The sequence below is a fragment of the Sciurus vulgaris genome, assembly GCF_902686455.1.
Source record: "Sciurus vulgaris genome assembly, chromosome: 11".
Lineage (NCBI taxonomy): Eukaryota > Metazoa > Chordata > Mammalia > Rodentia > Sciuridae > Sciurus > Sciurus vulgaris.
The window spans coordinates 125,756,548-125,779,044 of record NC_136472.1 but is presented as its reverse complement, the minus strand read 5'-3'; the positions used below and the strand labels follow the sequence as shown (position 1 = coordinate 125,779,044).

The 22,497-nt window shown below is 39.7% G+C and overlaps 1 protein-coding gene across 4 annotated transcripts in view; it reads right to left on the bottom strand.

The window, feature by feature from the left end:
- Positions 1–20,042, bottom strand: part of APLP2 (amyloid beta precursor like protein 2) — a 62,202-nt gene extending 42,160 nt beyond the window's left edge. For 3 of the 4 annotated variants that reach the window (XM_079102848.1, XM_079102850.1, XM_079102851.1), the window contains exon 1: positions 19,846–20,042. In XM_079102848.1, coding sequence (XP_078958974.1) covers positions 19,846–19,950 — 105 coding nt within the window. In that variant the 5' untranslated portion in view covers positions 19,951–20,042. The remainder of the gene's footprint in view (positions 1–19,845) is intronic. The other variant, XM_079102849.1, reaches the window with a different exon arrangement.
- Between the last annotated feature and the right edge of the window lie 2,455 nt (positions 20,043–22,497).

Genomic DNA, 22,497 nt, shown 5'->3' with positions numbered 1-22,497 from the left:
TTTAAAAAAGGGATGCAGCACAGTGTTTACTCAAATTATCATGAACAAGTTTTTCACCAGTTCCTGTGTTTCTTCCCAACTGCCATTATAAAAAAGAAAGTCTCAGACACTGATTTCCAGGGGTACAGAGCCTCCAGGGATTACCTTGACCCACCAGTAGTTTTTTTTTTGTTGCACTTTGTGCCTCAGAGGAAGTGCATGAGGGGGTAACTAAGCACATAGCTTTAAGATACAAAACATGACCGAGTTTCAGCTTCATCACTGACTAGCTATGCCACTTATGGCAGTCACCTAATCTCTCTAAGCCTGTTCCTTCTACTAAAATGATGATGAAGTGTTTGAAATAGTGCTTGTCACATAGAAGTAACTCTTCAAGTATTGGTGGCTATTACTATTGGGCTTTAGATTTCTTCATTTGTGAAACAGGACTGCTAACAAACCTATTCCTCTCAGGCCTGTTGTGGGGATTAAATTAAGATAATGCACAGAAGCACTAAACACAATGCCTGCTACAGAGCAAGCATCATCAAATTGGCTCCTGAAGATTTAATTCTCTCTGGCTGCAATTACACAGAAGGGTACTTAAATTATGGGCACTCAAGTGAAAAGCACATGAAGCCTCCATGTGACTATGTATCTCCAAAATCCAGGATGGCACAAAATGGGTTTAAAAGACTAGGCATTCCTTCTTTACATATTAAATCTGGACATGCATAAGGTATGAGAATCTGTCACCAAATGTTTATACATGAACAATTTAATAACATGGCCCTACCATTTTAAAAGAAAATCACTAGGAGTCATTGGGTTTTCTAACTGGCCCACCTTCCACTTGGCTGGTTAACTGTGGTCAGGTGAATATGTAGTCACTACTGAGACACTTCTGTGATAAGGGAGCTCTATGTAAATTATTTCTCTAAATTTATTTTCTTGAAGGACATTTCCTGTACTTACTAGCTATATAACCTCATGGAAGTTACTGAGTTGCTCTTCACCTTAGTGTTTACTTTTGTGCAACATAAACACGATGCTCATTTTCAATCCCCAGTACCTGCCTCCCCAAAAAGAGTTTGCTAAATAGCAATGTGCAGGATTGAGGAGAATGTACAGAGATGAATTGGCCTAAACCTTAAAAGGGTGAAATGATTTCAAGTAACAAACACCCAGGACTACCAATTAAATACTAACAATGAAATATGTTCCTTCTAAATCATTCTTATTGATTCATAGTTGACAAACATTTTTATGGTAGAGGGTTTTCTACAGAATATTAAGCACAAACCTGGTTCTCAAATCATAAGCACTCTTCTGGCTGGTCTGTTGTTGTATGATTTTTAGATAGGGTGTAGGTTGCCCAAGCTGGCCTAGAAGTTAAGAATCTCCTGCCTCTTGAGTAGATGGGATCATGGGCATCCGCCACTGCGCCTGGCCCTATCTAGTTTTTATTAAAAATGTTTTTCATAAAATGATGGCAATAGTAAATAAGTAGTCTGTTTTAAAAAAAATATATTTTGTAACATTTAGCAGTAACAGCCTTCTCTAACCAATACTACTTCTTAGTTTTACTATTCTATGAAAACCAAATATTGGAGACCACAGGCTTGGTTCTTTATTTCTAAGGTTCTGTGATGCTGAAGGGCAAGAATTCTTAGATGAATAACCTGTAGCTTTGTCTAAAACTGAAAAGGTGAAAATCTGCCAATGTGATTTGCACAAGGCAGGAGGAAATTCACATTCCAAAATACAAATGGTGATTTCTATACAGTTATCCTACTAAACATTTTAGTAGTAGCAATAATCAAGATACTGACCTCAAAGAAATACAAATCATTTTAACTAATGTCCATTAAAACTGAAAATAACAAAAATATGAAAGTGCCCCACCCTCTCCAAGTTCAAAGCAAGTCAAAAGATATCTTTCCTGTGATTTACGTGGCATTTAAATTTAAGAGTAAGTAGACTACATTATCAGCTCACACCAGATCTACTTGCAGACAATAATTCTTCCTGTCTTGGACCCATGCCCAGGTGCATTATTGTAATTACCAGCAACTTTAAAAAATAAAGTTTAATAAGGCTAGTGTATGCTGCAAGTCAGTATGTTTACTGCTTACTGCATTGGCCATTAATTAGCCTTGCTGGGTTATAGCCATCTAACTAAATAAATGCATAAAGAACAGCAGGAAAAGTTATACTCAAAAAGAATGAATAAGGACATAAACATGTATGAACATAAGTAAACACACCTCACACAATGGCAGTACAAAAGTACTTTTGTTCAGTTTGTCAGGTGGCCACTAGAGAGCTAGGCCAGCTCTTGCCTTCCCAGATCCAGTCTCCACCCAGTACTCTGAATCACTGCAAGTCAGAACCCATTCTTCCTCCATTCCATTGAATTAAAAGTCCTTATGCTAAGCCAGGCATGGTGGTGCACTCCTGTAATCCCAGTGATGGGCCTGAGGCAGGAGGATCACAAATTTGAGGTCAGCTGTGGCAATGCAACTTAGTGAGAACCTGTCTCAAAACTTATAAAGGGCTTAAAGTGTAGTTTCAGTGGTAGGGCACTCCTGAGTTTGATACCCAGTACCCAAAAAAAAAAAAAAAAAGTTGTCAGCATGGCCTTCAAGGCCACTAGAGCAGTCCCTGTGCCTTGCTCTGTCACCCCACCCACTGCAATACCACCCTCCATTAATACTACATCCAAGTCAGGGTGCCTCACCTCCAGGTCTTCTACCCACACTTTTTCCTAAGCATGTGTATTACTTGAGAGGTTTTCGATAACTCTATCTTAAGGCCTATTTGGTTTATTTCCCTCAAGCAACCAGAAACAACCTTGCTCATTGACTTGCAGTATCCATCGCCCACCATTAGAATCCAAGTTCCCATTTTTCTAACCTCTGTATCCAGCAGTAGCACCTAGAATATAGTAAGCAGTCATTTATAATCAAGTAATTGACTGTTAAACTCTAAAATCTAAGCTCTTGGATTAAACATCAAACAACAGTGATTTCTAAATCATCAATACTGTACTAGTCTGCACACAGATGCACAAAGAATGACAAAATGAAACAAAAATTAAAAAAAAAAAAAAGGAATGACAAAACACAGAAAAGAAACTTAGGATAGAAAATTTTCATTTTAAAAATTTTAACTTTGCCAATTGATTCTACAGTTTAGAAAGTCACATAATACAAGACTAGACCAATATACTAGAAGAACAGCCCTTCATTCAACATGAGCACACTCCTCAGAGGCAATTAATTCCATAGCTTCAAGCCTTGGCCGTCTGTTTATCTTCACATTTCCAAACATGCTGAATTTCTGTACTTTTCAGTTCAGAAATGATCTATCAATCTTCTATTGAAAAGTTTCAGTTCTTTAACCATCACACCCTAAACTCATCCACTTACTTGTTTGTTGTTTAAATCCATACTCCTTATTTCCCTTATTTTAACATAAACACAATGCAGTTAGAATTCCTTTCTTAGGCATCCATTTCCTTAATAATTTCAGGGAGAACTACTGATCAATACGTTGCTGATGTCATGTACTGATTACTTATTCTCCCTGATATTGTTAAAACACACTCACACACCATGAATTCCCTGCAGTACAGTCAGATGCACCAAATGATCTGCTGAACATACACACGCATACAAGTACTACAGGTGCAACGCTGGGTTTAGTGCATGCTCGGTGAGTGCACTACCGCCAAGCTACATTCTCAGTTCTTGGTTTCACTTCTTGAAGATAACCCTCCTCCAGCCCTCCAGATTCCTGCTTCATCTGGACCCATTATTCTTGGACCTGAAGTCGTCGGTCCTGAAAATTCCTTTCAATTTTCTCTGGTTTCCTGTTTTCATCTTTCTAGACTTCCAGTTTTAGTGGTTCAGTTTCCTCAGAAATGAATGGCAAATTTCAAATATGACACATCTCAAAAAAGTTTATATACAACTTTACTGATAATTTCCAAAAGAATGAAACTGTAGGTTGGAAATACTTGCCCTCAGAATTGAAGGTCTTCTAGCTTCTGGCACTGCTGTTGATAAATCTAAAGTCAATCTGATTCCTAATCTTTTGGGCAATCCTATGTTTTTTCTCTCTCTTCCCAATCTCTGGTATTCTGAAATTTCAAAAGTGCCATGGTGTGATATTTTTGTCATTCACTGACCTGAGCTCTTAGTGGGAACATATACAGTCCTATTGTTCCACTATTCTCTCTTCCTCAAATTTTTATTAGTTGCACCTTCAACTTCCTGGATTGATCTTCTATTCTTATCTTTTCCTTCCTAGTTTCATTTTATTCTACCCTTTGTCTGGATGACTTCTACTGAACAATAATAATCATCATTACCTTATTTTCTTTATTTTGGAGACAGAATCTTGCTAAGTTGCCCAAACTGGCCTCAAACTTGCAAATCCTCCTGCTTTGGCCTTGGGAGTACCTGTGATTTTATAGGCCTGAACCACCATGCATGGCTTTATTGCAAGTTCTGGGCTGAGGGTATAGCTCAGTGGTAGAGAACAGGCTTGGATTCAATCCCTAGCACCATAAAATCAGACTACCATAGGGATATTTTAATGAAAAGCCATTTGTCCAACAGAAACTGGCACTTGATTCACAGCATACTTCTATGTCCATACTCTATGATGGGTTCAGCTTTCACACACTACATGTTGTATACACCATAAAACCACAAGTAATGGCTCTGCTTGGCTAGGAGCTGATCAGGTCTGACTCTGTGCTTTGTATTTAATCTTTTAAGAGCAATTCTTAAATATTTTAATCTGATTTTAATCTGTCGTGAATATTATTTCTATTGTTTAAAAATAACACTAGCCAACATTGTTTCAATGACTTGTATCAATTCACAAGATTAACCTTTCAAAGCAGTAGTCCAGAAGGATATTTAGAAATGCTGATCCTGAGGAAGCTAACAAAGCCTCAAGTAATCATTTTTCTAGCAGTTGCTATGAAAGAGAGAGGAGAAAATAGGTTGCTGTAAGAAAAAAATATAATGTTAAAGCTGAAATCCTCTGAAAAAGGGGATAATGGGACAGGGTAGAGCCAGTGCAATCAGATGATTCTGTTATAAAATAATTCAAAAAAATTTTTTAGATGTTGATAGACCTTTATTTTATTCATTTATTTATATGGGGAGCTGAGAATCAAACCCAGTGCCTCACACACATGAGGCAAGCGCTCTACCACTGAGCCACAACCCCAACCCCTAGAATATTTTTTTGTTCAACTAAAAATTTGCTATGGGTTGGGCACAATGGCACACCCATCTAATCCCAGTTCCTTGGGAGGCTGAGGCAGGAATATTTTAGGTTCAAGGCCAGCCTGGACAAGTTATCAAGATACTGACTTAACAGAAAAGGGCTAGAGATATATAGTTCAGTGTCCTGTGTTTGATAGTGTTCATGTTCATACACGTGCACACACACACACTCTCTTACTATAAGTAATACAGTGATCCCATATTATGTGAGGTTTTATTTTCCATGGTGTCAGTTACAGTCAAATGTGTTCTAAAAATATTAAATGGAAACTTCCATAAAAAAATTATTTATAAATTTTCAATTGGGCACCATTCTGAGTTGTAAGAGAAAATCTCATTCTGCCCCTTCTGGGATATGAATAATCTATTTGACTGGTGTATCCACCATTCTATATACGTTACCTGCCCATTAGTCACTTAATAGCTGTCTCTGTTATCAAACTGCTGCAGTATCACAACACTTATGTTTATCCCTTGTTTTACTTAATGGCCCCAGATTATAAGAGTAGTAACACTGGCAATTTGAATATGCCAAATACTTCAGGTATCTTCTCACATTATCACAAGGGTAAGCACATTACAGTAAGATTCTGAGAAACCACATTTATGTAACTTTTAATGTGGTATATTGCTACAATTTTTCTATTTTAGTATTACTTATCATTCATTTCTTAGAATGTCTAATTATAAATTAAACTTTATCATCAGTATGTATATGAAAAAACAAGATAGCGTTTAAAACATATCCCTCACAAATAAGGGGGTACTACTATAAATATTTCAAGCAATGAACTCAAACCACCTTTCTCTTTTCTTCCTTTTTAACAAGGGCTAAAAACTTAACTGCTCATATGTAACAAACAGTGAACAGCGTAGACGGAGATATAAAAAATGACAAAGAACACTTGGACTCCCCTTCACAAGACCACAGGGTCTCTCTGCCAACTAAAGGAAGCCTACTGCTACCTGACCCTTGCTGTCAGATCTTCCAGTTTCTTCAAAATTCCTGGAAAATTGTTTACATTAAAGCCCATATTATGGCTGGGGTTGTAGCTCACTGGTAAAGTACTTGCCTAGCATGTGTGAGGAACTGAGTTTGATTCTCAGTACCACATGTAAAATAAAAAATAAAGGCTGGGGATATAGCTCAGTTGGTAGAGTGCTTGCCTCGCATGCACAAGGCCCTGGGTTCAATCCCCAGCACCAAAATAAATAAATAAATAAAATAAATGAAAAATAAAGGTCCACCAACAACTAAAAAAAAAATTATTTTAAAAAAAGCCCATATTATTTGGAAATGGAAATATGCACTTTGAAATTAAAATATAATAAAGCTCAACATGGTGAGGACAAGATAAAACATAAGGACAAGACACATTCTGTCTGCAGGCTGCAGATTCTCTACCTCAATTTTTGATTATATAGTAGGCATTACAATGAAGAGGTGAATAAAATTCACCAAATACTAACCTAAAGTCATAGCATAAACTAAAATTGATTGTATCCTGTCAATTACAATTTTTATAAGATATGGAAACAAATGACCAACAGATGAAGGGATAAAGAATACATGGCATATATATAAAATGTCATATTATTCAGTCTTAAAAAGAATGGAAATTATGCCATCTGCAACGACACGAATGAACCTGGAAAACATTATGCTAAGGGGAATAAATCAATCACAGAAGGACAAATAACTGCATGATTCCACTTACATGTGTTATTTAAAATAGTCAAATTCTTAGAAACAGAATTATGGCTGCTGGGCTGGAGGAAGAAGGGGACAGGAAGTTACTATTCAATAGGTTAAAAAGTTTCATTTATGTAAGATTAGTAAATTCTACAGATTTGCTATATAGCACTGTGCCTTTAGTTAATATTATATTATGCACTTAGATTTTTTTAAAATGATAATCTCACATTGTGTTCTTACAACAAAAAAATTTTAATGGTTAAAATGATAAATTTTATTTTATGCATGATTTACTAAAGAAACAAGAAGAATCTGGATTTTGAGTTATTAAATTCAGAGAATTTTTTTTTCATGTTGGGGATCAAACCCAGGGCCATATCGCCCACATCTCCCAGGTTTACAGAATTTTTATTCTTTCTTTCTTCCCTTTTTTTTTTGTAGCTAGACACAATACCTTTATTATTATTTATTTATGTGGTGATGTGGTGCTGAGGATTAAACCCAGTGCCCCCGCATATGAGGCAAATGCTTGGCCACGGAGCCACAACCCCAGTCCCCAGAATTTTTATTCTTGTAGCTGACATAAACTATCTGGAAGTAAGTCCTATAAATCAATAAGAAAACAAGTCTGCTAGATTAAAATAATCTATACTAAAAGACCTGAAAAGTGTGGTCATTTTTCCAAAAACAAAAAAACTTCAAGAATTCATCATCTTAGAAACTCCATAATGCCTTCAGTTTTGGAGTTATCTGTTCTGTCACAATGCCCTGCATATAGCAACTTAATAAATGTTTGCTAATAATAATGACACTGAAGAACTTTGAATGAACCAATTATCATGGAATGTCTTCAACTACTAGGTTCTTTTAAATGTCAACTGAAAGGACTGGGGGAAAAATCCAATGCATACTCTTTAAAGAAATATTAGAAACATGCATGTCCAATTAAATAAATCTCAAAATAGGCAATTCTTAACTTTCATATATAGAGTATTCCCAGGGGATGGGGATACAGCTCAATTCATAGGTTCAATCCCCATCACTGGGGGAAAATTAAAAAGTATCCCTGAAAACATGGAGAAGTTACAGAGATATACATGTTATTTGGAGATTCTGCTATTAGCAAACTAATTTGTCAAATCTTAATTACACCTAGTGTTTTAGGGGGAAAATCTTTTAAACATTTTATAAAAATTCATACATAACCGAATCCACTGAGTGTTCACCCAAGTTCAAAGACTTTCTACCTGGAAACACCAAATATGTATCAATTCAATCAAGCCCTGCATCTTTTGTCAGTAAAATAAGCACTTTCCTTTTTTTAAAAATTCATTTTTATAAAAATGAGAGTAAAATCTAGTAAAATACTCTAACAACAGTTCCAAATATGCAGCCACAGGCTGGAAAGCAACACCTCCATGCAATGACTCAAAATGTTTATGTAATAGTCCAAATCCAAAATCAGGGTATGAAAGGCTTTTGGGGGTAAAGGAGGGTAGACATTTAAAATTTCAGTGAGTTCTTGGGGCTGGGGTTGTAGCTCAGTGGCAGAGCATCTGCCTACTATATGAGGCACTGGGTTCAATCCTCAGCACCACATAAAAATATGAACAACTTTAATTAGTTAGACACTATCAATTTATAAAGTCAGATGGGGCATGAGGTTGTAGCTCAGTGGTAGAGGACATGCACAGTACTTGCAAGGCCCTAGGTTCCATCCCCAGGACTACAAAATTAAATTAAAACTTAGCCCAAATAAACAACTAGACACACTTCTCAAAACTGACAAAAGAAGATCTGACTCCATAATTAGAAACCTTACCATAAAGAAAATTCCAAATGGCTTCACTGGTAAATTTCCCCCAAACTTTTAAGAATATGAAGGCTGGGGATATAGCTCAGTTGGTAGAGTGCTTGCCTTGCAAGCACAAGGCCCTGGGTTCAAATCCCCAGTGCCATTAAAAAAAAAAAAAAAAAAAAAAAAAAAAAAAAAATATGATAATGCTGATCTTAAATAAAATTTCTAGAGAATTTTTAAAAAGGCAATGCTCTCTCTGCCGAAACTTTTATGCAACCAGCAACTTTGAAACTAAAACTTTACAAGTGTATTATAAACAAGAGAAAAATTATAGGTCAAACCCACTTTGGGGCACGGAGGCAAAATTCCTGAATAAAATCTTAGCAAACAAAATTTGGTTAATTTCAGGAATGCAAAATTGCTTACTATATTGCACTATCAAAATTAAAGAGTAGACGGGAGGTGTGGCTCAGTGGTAGAGCACTTGTCTAGCATTTACTCAGTATGATCTCTAGCACCAGGGTTAGGGGAAAATCTTTGGCAATCTTAGAACAAAGGAGTTCTTTTTTATCTGATAAAAGGTGGTATGTTTAAGTATCATATAAATGATAGTTTCCTCTGAGACCAGGAGTTAGACAAAGATGCTGTACCACCTCAATCTATAACACCTATACAGAGAACATGTTACTAGAGTCCTAGTCAATGCAATAATGTGAGAAAAAGTTACAATGACTAAATGCAAGGAAAACTCACAGAATACATTCAAAAAAATTCAAAGCTACAGATAAATTATTAGAATTAGTACACAAGTTTAACAGGTTGCTGGACACAAGGTCAAAATTTTAAGTATCAACTGCATTTCTACAACCATACAAACCAACAAAAAAAAACAAAAAAAAAAAAAAAACAAACAAACAAAAAAAAAAAACTTAAAGGTTTCATTTACAATGTCATTTTTAAAAAAATCAAGAACCAAGCTGGGTGTGGTGACACATGCCAATAATCCCAGCTACTTGAGAGGCAGGAGGACTTGAAGTTCAAGGCCAGTTTAAGCAATTTAACAAGACTGTCTCCAAAACAAACAAAAATACAACCTACTAATAAACCTAACGAAGGCTGTTTAAGATCTCTATGCAAAGAAACTACAACACTGAGTACAGAGAGGACCTAAATGAAAGTATATTCCATTTTCCTGGATTGGAAGACTCAGTATTAGGGGAAAATGTCAATTTTTTTCTATTTGAACTACAGACTCAATGCAATACCAATCAAAATTCCAGTGGGTACTTGGTGCAGTAGTACATGCCTATGATCCCAACTACTCAGGAGGCTGAAGCAAGAGGGATGACAAGCTCCAGGCTAGCCTGGGCAACTTAATGTTACTCTGTCTCAAAATGAAATATAAAAAGACTGGGGCTGTAAACTCAATGGTAGAACACCCCTGGGTTCAATCCCTGGTATGGGGTTGGGGGGCGGGGGGGGGGGGGGGGGGAGTCCTAACAGGTAGTTGTTTTTGGTGGAATGTGGCAAATTTATACAGAAAGAAATGGGTTAAGAAACAGCCATGACACTACTGAAGACAACCAAGAAAAAAGCTTGGTTCTAGTAGATATAAAACCATAGTACCTGGTGCAAGGATAAACAAAGTGAGCAATGTATTGGAAAAAAAAAAAAAAAAAGATTCAGAGATAACTGATTTACAATAAAGGTGGCAGAGAAGAGCAGAAGGGAAAGAACAACCTTGACAATAAATGAAGCAGACTGGATATCCATATGGCATAGGCTGGAAACCCACATGAAACAACGAGAGGGGGAAAAAAAAAGACCTTCACCATACACCTACCAAAATAAATAAATGAATAAATCAGTTCAAGTAAGTGATAGCTCCAAATGTAAAAGGCACAGGAACAAAGTTCCTAAAGACAGTTGAATGAACTGGACATAACTTTCCTATGTTCACATATGAATACATTTCCAGCGTAACTCCACATCATGTACAACCCCAAGAATGGGAATTTATACTCCTTGTGTAATATAATATAAAGCTGCTTCCCCACCCTTTACGTTGCAGTCATTTTCCCCGCCTCCCAACTACTTGTCAGTCTGTGAACATCCTAGCTAGCTACTGGTTCATCAGTCAGCTTGCAAGTGTCCTCCTCCGTTATTGGTCCCCTGTTAGCCTGGTGGAATTCAACTGCTTAAGGATAGCTTCCAGCCATCTTTTCTCATGCTTTCTCTCTCCTACTCACTTTCTTTCTCTCTCCTCCTCGCTTTTCACACTCTCTCTTGCACGTGCCCGTTCTCTTTCCCTCTCATTTTTTCTCTTACCCTGCAGGGAGACACTCTGTTTGCTTAATAAACCCTCTTATGTCAATTCCTGTGTCTGGTGTGGTTTTCTGGGTTCTTACACCATGTATGTATAATTTGTCAAAATATACTCTACTGCCATGTATATCAAAAAAGAAAATTAAGAAAACAAATTATAATAAAAGGTGTATATAGCCATAAGATTAGAAAAACTAAATTAAAAAAAAAAAAAAAACACTAGCAAAAGCAAGGAGCTACTAAGCAACTCAGTGAGACCCTGTCTCTAAATAAAATACAAAATAGGGCTGGGGATGTGGCTTAGTGGTTGAGTGCCCCCAAGTTCAACCCTCACCACCTCACAACAAAAAAAGAACAAAGTTCCTAAAAGACAATATAGAGTACTTTTACGTGTTTGAGATAGAAGATTCTTTGAATAGTACATAAAAAGCACCTACTATAATTTTTTAATAAAGTAAAAGCTGAAAGAGACACTGAAATTAAGACCTTCTTCAAAAGACATCATTAAGACAGTAAGGGGACAGGGATGTAGTTCAGTGGTAGAGTACAAGCTAGTGACTTTGGGTTCAATCCCTAATACCAAAAAAGAAAAAGAGAGCAAAGGAAAGCCACAGAGAGAACATACTGAAATTTTTTCATGTACATGAAGTTTAAAAAAAAAAAAAAGGAAAAACTAGGGTTAGTGAGGAAGTTTGGGTGGAAAACTATAAAGGCAAGAAATTATTACCATAAAAATGTAATAGTTACTTCTGGGGGCAAAGAAATTCTGGCCATGTTCTTTCTTGACTTTGGTGGTGATCAGACAACTGTTTGGTAAAATACACGAAGTTATTTTCTTTTTGTGTGCTTTTAAGTTTTAAAAATCTCAAAAATACTCAAGGGCTTACTTAACACTAAACAAATTATTTACTACAGCTGTAATACAAACCTGAGCAAGATTCATGAAAACATGAATGGGAATGCTACACTCCCCACTCAAGGTAAGAGTTGCTTCTGAAAAGTTCAAATAAAGCCTTTATTTGTTTTATTTCTGTATTTGTACTTATTTGTGTTTTAAGGCTAAAGCAAAGTGTTAAATTTAGCAAAACTGGATGTTTGCTATATATTTTTAAGTGTATAAACATTTAGAGCTATTCATAATTAAATAGGGTATTCATAATTAAATAAAAGAAGTCCCATCAGTTCATCTCTCCAGGTAAAAATCCTGCTTCTAACTGTTCATTTGTTAGCCTTCCAGAGAAAAAGATAAAATATTTGAAAAAAAATGTGTTTTTACCACCACCAATAAATTCCCCCATTTTCTTCTATTCCAGACTAAATATCTCTTTTATAGTTCATCCCAGTCAAAATATTCATACTCTTCCAACCATGTGTTCTAGATGGCAAAATGAAGGGCACAAATATAACACATCTCCATAAGACTCTTGTGAAGTCTTGATTTCACCAGTAACTTTTAACCCACAGGTAATTTCAAGTAAAAAGAAATTAACTTCTCTTTCAACCAGCTCAGTTATATAACTTCCCAAATGGAGAATGTCCACTTACTGGTGATAACACTGAGTTGTTAACATCAATATCCACAGTTCTCTTTTCAACATCCAATTCAATTCAAGGCTGCTGCACCTTCTGCTCCTGGTCATTGTTACATTAGAAAGCAGATCTTGAGAATCTTAAGACTACTGAGGTAGTACCAATCCCTCCTGCAGAGGCTTGATTTGACTAGAAGTTCATGATAATAATTCTGGCCAGTGACATTTTAGGGGTCTTGTGAAGGTAAATTTTGAGAAAGGTCGCTTCACTCTAAAGGAGATAAGCGAGAAGAGACTATCTCCTCTTCCTCTGGACATTTTCTTTTTTGGGGGGGTGGGGGGGGGGGGGGGGGGTACCAGGGACTGAAACAGGGACATTTAACCACTAAGCTACATCCCCAGCCATTTTCATTTTTTATTTTGAGATAGAACCTTGATAAATTGCTGAGGCTGGCCTCAAACTGGCGATCCTCCTGCCTCAGCCTCCCAAGCCCTGGGATTACAGGAGTGAGTCACCACACCCAGGTCCTCTGGACATTTTCTCCACAGCATGCAGTGGTCTCTCTTCAACCACAGGGGGAGTTAGTCTCCGGAAGACAGAGTAGAAAACGTAATTACAAGCTGCTCAATAACTAACCATATACGAGTCCCACTCCAAAAACTGAATAACTTCTTTTCTGGACCTCTATCTTGTCCCAGTGACCGCTGGTCATTGACCAGTGATTGATTATAAATCTGGTGCTGTTAGCCTTTTCTCTTCCAAATAATGCCATACCCTGATTGTTATAAAACTCTCCATGGGAAGGGGTATGTGTCAATTTCTTTTAAAATCACTGTCAGAATACAAAGATGAAAAAAGAGAACTTGCACATTACACAAAAAGACATCAAAAGCTTTTTTAATCAGTGGAAAATGAAAAAGATGTCTACATCCTCCAGAGTCATTGTTAAATTTCATATATATTGGTTCATTGTGTGTGTGATGTGTGATGGGTGTGTGTGTGTGTGTGTGTGTGTGTGTTCTGTTATCATTTTTTTGATATGGGGGATTGAACCCAAAGGGGTTTAACCACTGAGCCTCATCCCCAGTCCTTTTTATTTTTTATTTTGAGATAGGGTCTTGCTAAGTTGCTCAGGGTCTCACCAGGCTGCTAAGGCTGGCTTTGAACTCGAAATCCTCCTGCCTCAGCCTTCCGAGCCCCTGGGAGCCGCTAGGATCACAGGCCACAGGCGTGTGCCTGCATGCCCAGCTTCAAGATATATTTTAAAGAAATAGTCACATGGAGATTTTGAAGGGGGTAACCAGGGATTTAACTCAAGGGCACTCAACCATTAAGCCACAACCCCAGCCCTATTTTGTATTTTATTTAGAGACAGGGGCTCACTGAGTTGCTTAGTGCCTCCCAGTTGCTGAGGCTGGCTTTGAACTCCGTGATCCTCCTTTCTCAGCCTTCTGAATCGGTGGGATTACAGGTGTGTGCCACCATGCCCTGCCAACATTAAGATTTTTAGTAGTGAAAAAGATAAACATTAAAAAAAAAAAAAAAAACCCTCCAACCAAAAAGGCAAATATTATGAAACAACAACAGAGAAAAAGGAAAGAGCAGTGGACTCAGGATGGACAGGTTCATGCCCTGGCCAAGCTGTGTGACCCCCAAACCTTGGCCTCTGCTAACTCCCTTGTTAGGTGGGGGGGGGGAAAAACAGTCTGCTGGGGACTTATACAGAAAATGTATCCAAATGAATTTTGTTGGTGTTTCTTATTCACTGGAGTTGTTTTCTTTACTGGCACATTAGAATCACCTGGAAAGCTTTTGAAACTGAACATCCCAGATGTCTACAATGAAAATCACATGCAAGGGCATTTCTTAGAGGAAAAAGCAACCTGTATTTTTTGTTACTTCTGTACTATTTCAGCACCTAGCACAAACCCCATAAAAGAGATAATACTACTTGAATGAATAACAAAAGAAAAACCAGCTAATTTTCTCATCTTCCTATTTTAAAAACAGATCACAGTTATGTTTACAAAGAATTAAGAAATCAAAGATTTGGACTGGGGCTGTGGTTCAGTCGTGGAGTGTTTACCTAGTGTGTGCAAGGTCCTGGAGTTCAATCCTCAGCATCACAAAATAAACAAATAAATAAATAAATAATAAAATACTTTGAAAAATTACAAGGAAAAACTCCCTTAAAAGCAATTACTAGTTGCACTCAATACAAAGGACTGAAACCCATTTCTATCTGAATGCACCTACTATATGATCCACTTTCCATTTCAGGCCATAAATCAAGGTACAATATACTAAATTTAATTAAGCTTAAAGGTAATCTAGTTTATCTCACTAAAAAACAACTCATGAAAATTGAATTACAGGCAATTTAGAATTCTCTCTCTACTGGCTCCTCCACAACAACTACAATTATTATACAAAGATTTACCCCTACTTTTTTTTTTTTTTTTTTTTTTGCAGTGTTGGGGATTGAACCCAGGGCCTTGTGCTTACAAGGCAGGCACTCTACCAACGGAGCTATATCCCCAGCCCTACCCTACTTTTTGACACAAGATTCTTTTCTTTCAGGAGTTCATTTTATGACAATTCAAACTAATAATTGTCGTGTTATTCTTATAAAATTTCTTTCTGTACAAGATAAATCCAGAAGGACATATAGCACCAAAATGTTTATAGTGAGATTTTCCTGGATGATATGATTTCGGGTTGGTTTTCATTTCTTATTATTTATCTGTATTTTTTAAATGTTTTTACAAATGAGTATGCATTACCTATACAAATTTTCTTCTGTTATTCTAAAACTAAAACAGGAAAGCCTGAAAATTCAGTAAGGGTAAATAATAGAAGAGTCTTTTGTTTTAATTTCCCCAAGTCAAAACAACATAAGTTAAAAATCTGATTTTTGTATTTGGAAAAAATAAATAACCTTTCATACATTACTGCCAAGAATTCAAAAGTTCTTCAGTTTTAAAAATAACCATGCTTTCAAATGCTTATAAAGGACTCTTTTGGGTCAACTAACAAGTGGATATACAGACAGAAGACTGAATTCAAGTATAGTTATCAACGTTAAATTTCCTTAGGTTGATAGCCATACTAAGGTTAAGTAAGAGAATGTCCTTGGTTCTTGGAAAATACACAGTAACGTTCTAAGGGACAAAGTAACAGTGAATACAACTTACTGTCAAAGAACTCAGCAAAAAATAAGGTAAATATAATAGAAAGTTAAACTAAATCTTTTTTTGGTTGTGCTAGGGTGGTGATCCAGGGCCCAGCAAATGCTAAGCAAGCTCTCTACCACTGAGCTACACCTGGCACCCTATGAAAGCAAATTCTGAAGAGAGGAAATACTAATGGTAAATGAAGATAGTGGTACGAAAATTGTACCATTTTTAAAATTTTTTGTAAGCTCAAAGTTATTTCTAAAAAAAAAAAAAAAAAAAAAACGGAAAAAAATCAGCATATTCAAAATTGTTCTAACAAAAATACTTAAAATCATGCTGGACCTCAACTACAAGCAAGAAAATATAGCAACATATTCAAAAACTGTGCTAACAACAACATATGCAGAACCAACAGTATGCAAGACTTTAAGTCAGCACTGTCCAAGTAAATTAAATTTTTGGTTTTAAATTTCCTAGTAGCCATATTAGAGCTAAAAGAAACTGGTGAAATTAATTTTAGTACACTTAGCCAAATGTCTAAAATATTATTTCAACTGTAATCAATATAAAATGTGAGCTGTTTTACAACTTTCATACTGTCTTCAAACCCAGGTATTTTAGAATTAATAGTGTATCTCAATTCAGAAGCTAAGTTTGTCACACTATGTAGGAAACATTCCATCTGTATTTAGACTTCATAAATGTACAGTTAAACTGGATTTACAAGGCAAAATTGTTTCAAAGCTAAAAGTTTTCCAATCAGTTTTTATATGTAATAAGTTAAAATTTAAGTAAAATGAAAAATTCATTTCTCAGCCACACTAGCCACAATTATCTCAATACCCACACACGTAGCTAGTAGCTACACTATGGGAAAGTCCAGCCTTAGATGAGAATAAAACAAATTTCCTTACAAAAGGAGAATTTCATAAAACGGCTTCTATTATCAACAATTTTTATTTTTTTAATTTTAATTTTTTATTTTTTGTGGTGCTGAAGATTTGAACCCAGGGCCTTGTGCTTGTGAGGCAAGCATTCTACAAACTGAGCTATATCCCCAGCCCCCAAAACAGATTTTTAAACATAGTTATAACAGAAACACTACAAACCTACCTCTCCCAAGCACAATTAGATACTCCCTATTTTACCTTTCAGAATACCAACACAAAGTCTTCTCTCCTGTGCCTCAGTTGTCATACTGTCATTTGCGCCTAATTTAAGTTTCCTGAAAATCGGCAATCAAGTGGCCCTCTTATTTTCATATGTGCCAGAACAAACAAGTTCTGCCTCTCAAAAGCCTGAAATGTCCATTGTATATAGCATGCAAGGTTTCAACACAAATACTGTCATGATTCCCAAACAGGAGCAGGCACAAAAGAGAAGGTCTGGGATTTAACAGAGGAAGTGACCCTGGGGGGGGGGGGGGGTCTTTTTAAACAGGTGTAAGAGATTAATTTAGTCAACACCAAGCAACACTAAAGATTCGCCAATCAATAATTCTGTGCCAAGCAACTTGATCAGGGATTTGGCCAGAATCCCTTTGGCTAATCTCAATAAGGGCCTTCCCAAAGACATCCTGATTTAGGCCATTCTCATCTAAATTAAGGCTTAAGCAATCCTTCCTCTGACAGCAAAAAAACAAAACCAAATTATATACATGTGAATAAAATTCTGCCAGTCTGACAAAAGAATAAAGATTACTTAGTTAAGTGGGCAAAAATAGTTCCATAAACTAGCATTTACAAAGCATCTTGCAGAAATGTTTATTTTTTGTTTAGTCAGACTTTTAAATTGAACAGTGTGGCCAACAAATTTAATCCACAACAACAAATTCTGAATTTTTTTTCTCCGTAGGCACGTTAATATTTCAAAAACATTTTTTAGTTACAAATGGACATAATACCCTTATTTATTTTTATGTGGTGCTAAGAATCGAACCCAGTACTAAGCAAGCACTCTACCACTCAGCTACAACCCCAGCACCAATGTTTTAAAAAATTTTTTTATTGGACAGTAGACTGCACTTTCATACATCACTTATAACGGAGTATAATTGCTCATTCTTCTGGTTATACATGTAGAATACCACCAGTCATAAAGCATATGTACATGGGGTAATAATGTCTGATTCATTCTACTATTCTTCCTACCCCCTTGCCACCTCCCCTCCCTTCACTCCCCACTACCTAATCTAAAGTAACTCTATCATTCCCTAGTCACCCCCCATTATGAATTAGTATTTGCATATCAGAGAAAACATTCGGCTTTTGGGTTTTTAGGACTGGCATATTTCGCTTAGCATGATATTCTACAGCTCCATTCATTTAAGAGCCCAGCCCCAATACTCTTAGGTTGATAAATCCCTTGTTATGAATTCATTAGCGTCTGGAGTCTCTCATAGCACTGGAAAGTGAGGTAAGAGTATGACATCCTGACCCACTAGTTAAGATCCATCTTGCGTACAAAATTCCTTTTTTTCCCCTTCCCCTCCCATTCTACTCATGTAGTTGTTTTTCATCAGACATCTTATGGGGATCACAGAGACAGCACTAAGCACTTTGTGGAGACTGAAATAATCCTCATCTAAAAGCCTGTGTATATCACACATTAACTATTTCTACTAAAAACTTAGATCCTTTATCTCCCACCCCCTTAGAGTCAAAAAGCTTAAACAGGGTGAATACAAACGTTTTAAGCCATTCCATCAGGGAGATTTCTTTTGCCATGGAAATATTTACACATTCTACAGAAGTGAATACATTCTAAATTGAGTTTTTATTAACCAGTTCGCTGGCAATGCCTAGTCAACTCCTGTCTCACGTCTCGGAAATCAGCTCAACACGCAGACACCAACGGCAATCTGAAATACAGCGAACAGGCACAAGGAATAAACTACACAGAAACACACATTCCAGTCCAACAGTTGAAACGCTATTTCGAGAGGACACAGCGTAAAAATAAAGCCCCACGTCTCCTCCAACAACAGAAGGCTCCTATGGCTCTCGGTGCAGACCACGCTGCAGAACGCCAAGCCACACCGACCCTGGCCACTCTGCCTTTCCCAGTGGCCCGCACTCCCAAACCACTAGGGAGCCTGGCCACTTCACCACCCAGCAGCGAAAAAGCGTTTGCAGGGTTACTTCCGATGCCACACGTTCCCTGACATTCTGACTCTGGAAAAGTACCACTTAAATAGAGTTCTGACAACGCCTTCACGGGTACCTCGTTCCCTGGCTGAACCCCACCAACACACACGCACACGCACACGCACACACACTCCAAAGAGGCCAACACCAGATCCTGAGACGGGCTTTCCATGGTTCATTAGACTTGAGCAAACGGCTGCGGTGGAAGGCTCGGGTTCCCGGCCCGCAGCTCCCGCGGCGGCGGGCGGAGCACAGGCACCCCGCGCCCGGCACAGCGGCCGCCAGCCAAGAGCCGAGGCTGCGGAGCCGCACCTCGCAGCCAAGTCCACCTGGCCAACAAAGGCTTATCCTGCCGTCGGCAGGTGGGAGCCCCGTGACCAGAGGCCCTCCGCCGTGAGAGTGTGAACCGGTGTGTGTGGGGCCGCCCCCGAAGGAACCCGGACCGCCTAGCTCTGAGCTGCGGAGAGGCGGCGGCCAGTGCCCCCCAAATGCCGGCGGGGCCGCAGGGCGCTCGGCAGAGGCAAGCATTGTCCCAAGGGAGGGCGGGGCGGGCGTCCGGGCGGCTCGGGGTCCCCTGGAGGATGCGCCGGTGCCGCGGGCAGGCGGGGGGCTGGGGCGACCGAGGAGGCCTGTCGCCCCCTGCGCCCCGCAGCCCCGACGCCTTTCATTTGGCCTCTGCGGCGGCGGAGGCGGTCCGACCTCCGCGCTAAGCACTGCGCCAAGCAGGGGCGGGCGGGGGAGGGCGCACCAGACCCGCCGCAGCGCCGGACCACCCCCAGCCCCGCGCCTACGCCCCCTGCCCGGCCCGCCGCGGATCCCTCTGCCCGCCCGCAGGCCGCGCTCCCCACAGCTCGCCAGGACGGCGCTCGGGCGGTCGCCTCGTCCTCACCTCAATGTAGCCAGCCAGCGCCGCGGCGGGTGCCGTAAGCCCAAGCAGCAGCAGAATCAGGAGTTTACCCGTGGCCGCGGCGGCCGCCGTCCCGGTGGCCGCCATCCCACACTGGGTCCTTTTAGCACTGGGCTCTCAAGCTCACACGACGGACTGGAATGGTTTTCCCACCGCGACCCAGAAGCATCTGAAGCCGGTTCGCCGCCGCCCCGGGGGTTTTACACCAACCGGAACTGACTTCACAAAACCACGCCCTCCCTCTGCAGCACCCAATGCTGGGCCGCAGAACTCCCCCGAGACACCGCCCCTTGTTCGTTCCAGACCCAATCAGTGCATGGTATAGCCTGCTCCTCCCGCAGGCCCCGGCGCGCGCCCCCGCCCGCCCCGCCCCCGACCGCGGGCGGCCCCGCCCCCGCTTCGGACCCTGAGGCCGTGAGGCGCGGGGGTGTGCGCGGGGTGGTCCGCCGGCCTCCGCTCCGCTGGTGCTGAGGAACACTTCGGTGCTGTTCCAGCACCAGCGCGGTGATTTCTGTTCACAGCGCAGCCTGCGCGTTCAAGCACACTCCCCGCCCCTGCGGAATATTTTTTCAGATTCCTTTGGGTACCGCCCTCTTTTTGGTTCTGAAAATGGTTTTATTAAAAGCAGGATAAACCATTAAGGGTCCAGGGCAGTTTACCAGAGGTGGACCCTGGAGGCAGAGGGAGGACTAAAGCAGGGAGCCTTCCTGCTCCGTCAACCCCCAAACTGTACGTGCCCGCCTCCCGCGCTCTCCTACCTACCTCCCCACCCACAGTCTGCTTCTCCTTTTCCTCGCCCCTGAACCAAAGGAATTTCCACTCCGCTCACCTCTAGTCCTTGGGCCTCATCCTTACCCTTCCTTCCTAGAGGCTGTCGGAACCAGGGATAGCTGCTTTGCCTGAAGACTCGTGGTGCAAGGACCACGCTGAGCGGAAAGACCAGGCCCCCTTCCTCCTCGTGTGTTTTAGGAAAAGATCCTGGTTCATTTTTTCTTCTTTTAAGATCACTAGCAAGAAAATTGCCTTCTGTTTTCTTGCTCCACTGCATTTCTGCTCACTGGGAAAAGGTTCTGCTGCCCCATTTCGCACTGGCACCACAGCCTGGCCATCACCAGGGCTCTGCTGGCTGTGTGTCCTTTCAGTAGCCTGTGATTTATCTACCACTTTCTGCAGAGATCTGGACTAGCTTCTTCAGGTTCAACCAAATAAGTAGAGAACAAAGTCTCTACCCTCAGCAACTGACAGTAGACATAGAGACAATATCCACTGAGTGGACAGAGTGGAGCAATGAGAAGAACCCTGGATTATTCTGAAGCACTCACCTACATTGAACAGTTCCTGTGGTTAAACTGGCTCTGCCTCATTCCCCAAAGACTATGAGCACCTTTCCATTGCATAGCCCTTCCTAACAATGCTCCTGCTGTGTCCTTCTTCATATTTACCTATTGGAAACATTTTCACTTTTTCTGTTCTCAGGTAGATGTGATATCATTACAACTGAATGCTCAGAGGATTATTTCCTACTATGGCATTTGCTCCTGTGGTTATTTCCATGCCCCATGCCACTGAGGATACTTGGCTATGTCATGCTGCAGTGTCCCTCACAGTGGAAGCCTCAACAGATATGTGTTCAATGTTTTTGAGCCAATTGTCCTGGGTACTAGTCCTAGTTCTGGAACTGGATTGAGTTTAGGTCTGAATTTTGCCCCTCCCCCCAAATTGTATGTTGAAACCCTCATCCCCAATGTGATGATAATTGTAAGTGGGTTCTTAGGAAGATAATTAGATTTAAATAGTTGTTGGAGGTGGGGGAGACCTCATAATAGGATTAGGGCCTTTATAAGAAAGAAAGAAGAGACTAGGGAACTTGTCCCCCCCCCCCCCCCCTTTCATTCTCTTCTTTGTGAGGACAGAGTGAAAAGGTAGCTATCTGCAATCCAGGAAGAGGGCCATCACTAAGCAACCAAATTGGCAACTTAATCTTAGACTTCTCAGCCTTCAGATCTGCAAGAAATAAATTCCTGTGATTTAAGCTACCTAGTTCATGATATTTTGTTACTTGTGCAATGGGCTTGTTCCTTCATCACTTGGAACTCTCTTACTTGTCAAGTGTGAATCTTAAAGCCTATCTCATTTCACCAGTTTAGGTGATTCAAAGAAAAATGAGGGCTGGGAATATGGTAGAGAACTTGCCTATTATGACTAGGCCCTGGGTTCAATACATAGAGAGAGAAGGAGGAAGAAAGAGAGAGAAAGAAAGAAATGCATGTATAAAAGTGAAAAGCATGAAGAGACTTAAATATAAATGATGGAAGAAGGTAAAACAATTGATAACCAAATGCAATTATTTTTGGTACCAGGGATTGAACCTGGGGATCATTTACTACTGAGCCTATCCCCAGCCCTTATTTTGAGACAGGGTCTCACTGAGTTAACTAGGGCCTATCTAAGTCACTGAGGTTGACTTTGAATTTGCAATCCTCCTGCCTCAGCCTCCTGAGCTCTGGGATTATCAGATGCAATTTTATATGAAAGTGTACATGGAGCCAGGGATGATGGCACATACCTGTAATCCTAGTGACTGGGGAGGCTGAAGCAGGAGGATTGTGAGTTCAAAGCCAGCTTCAGCAAATT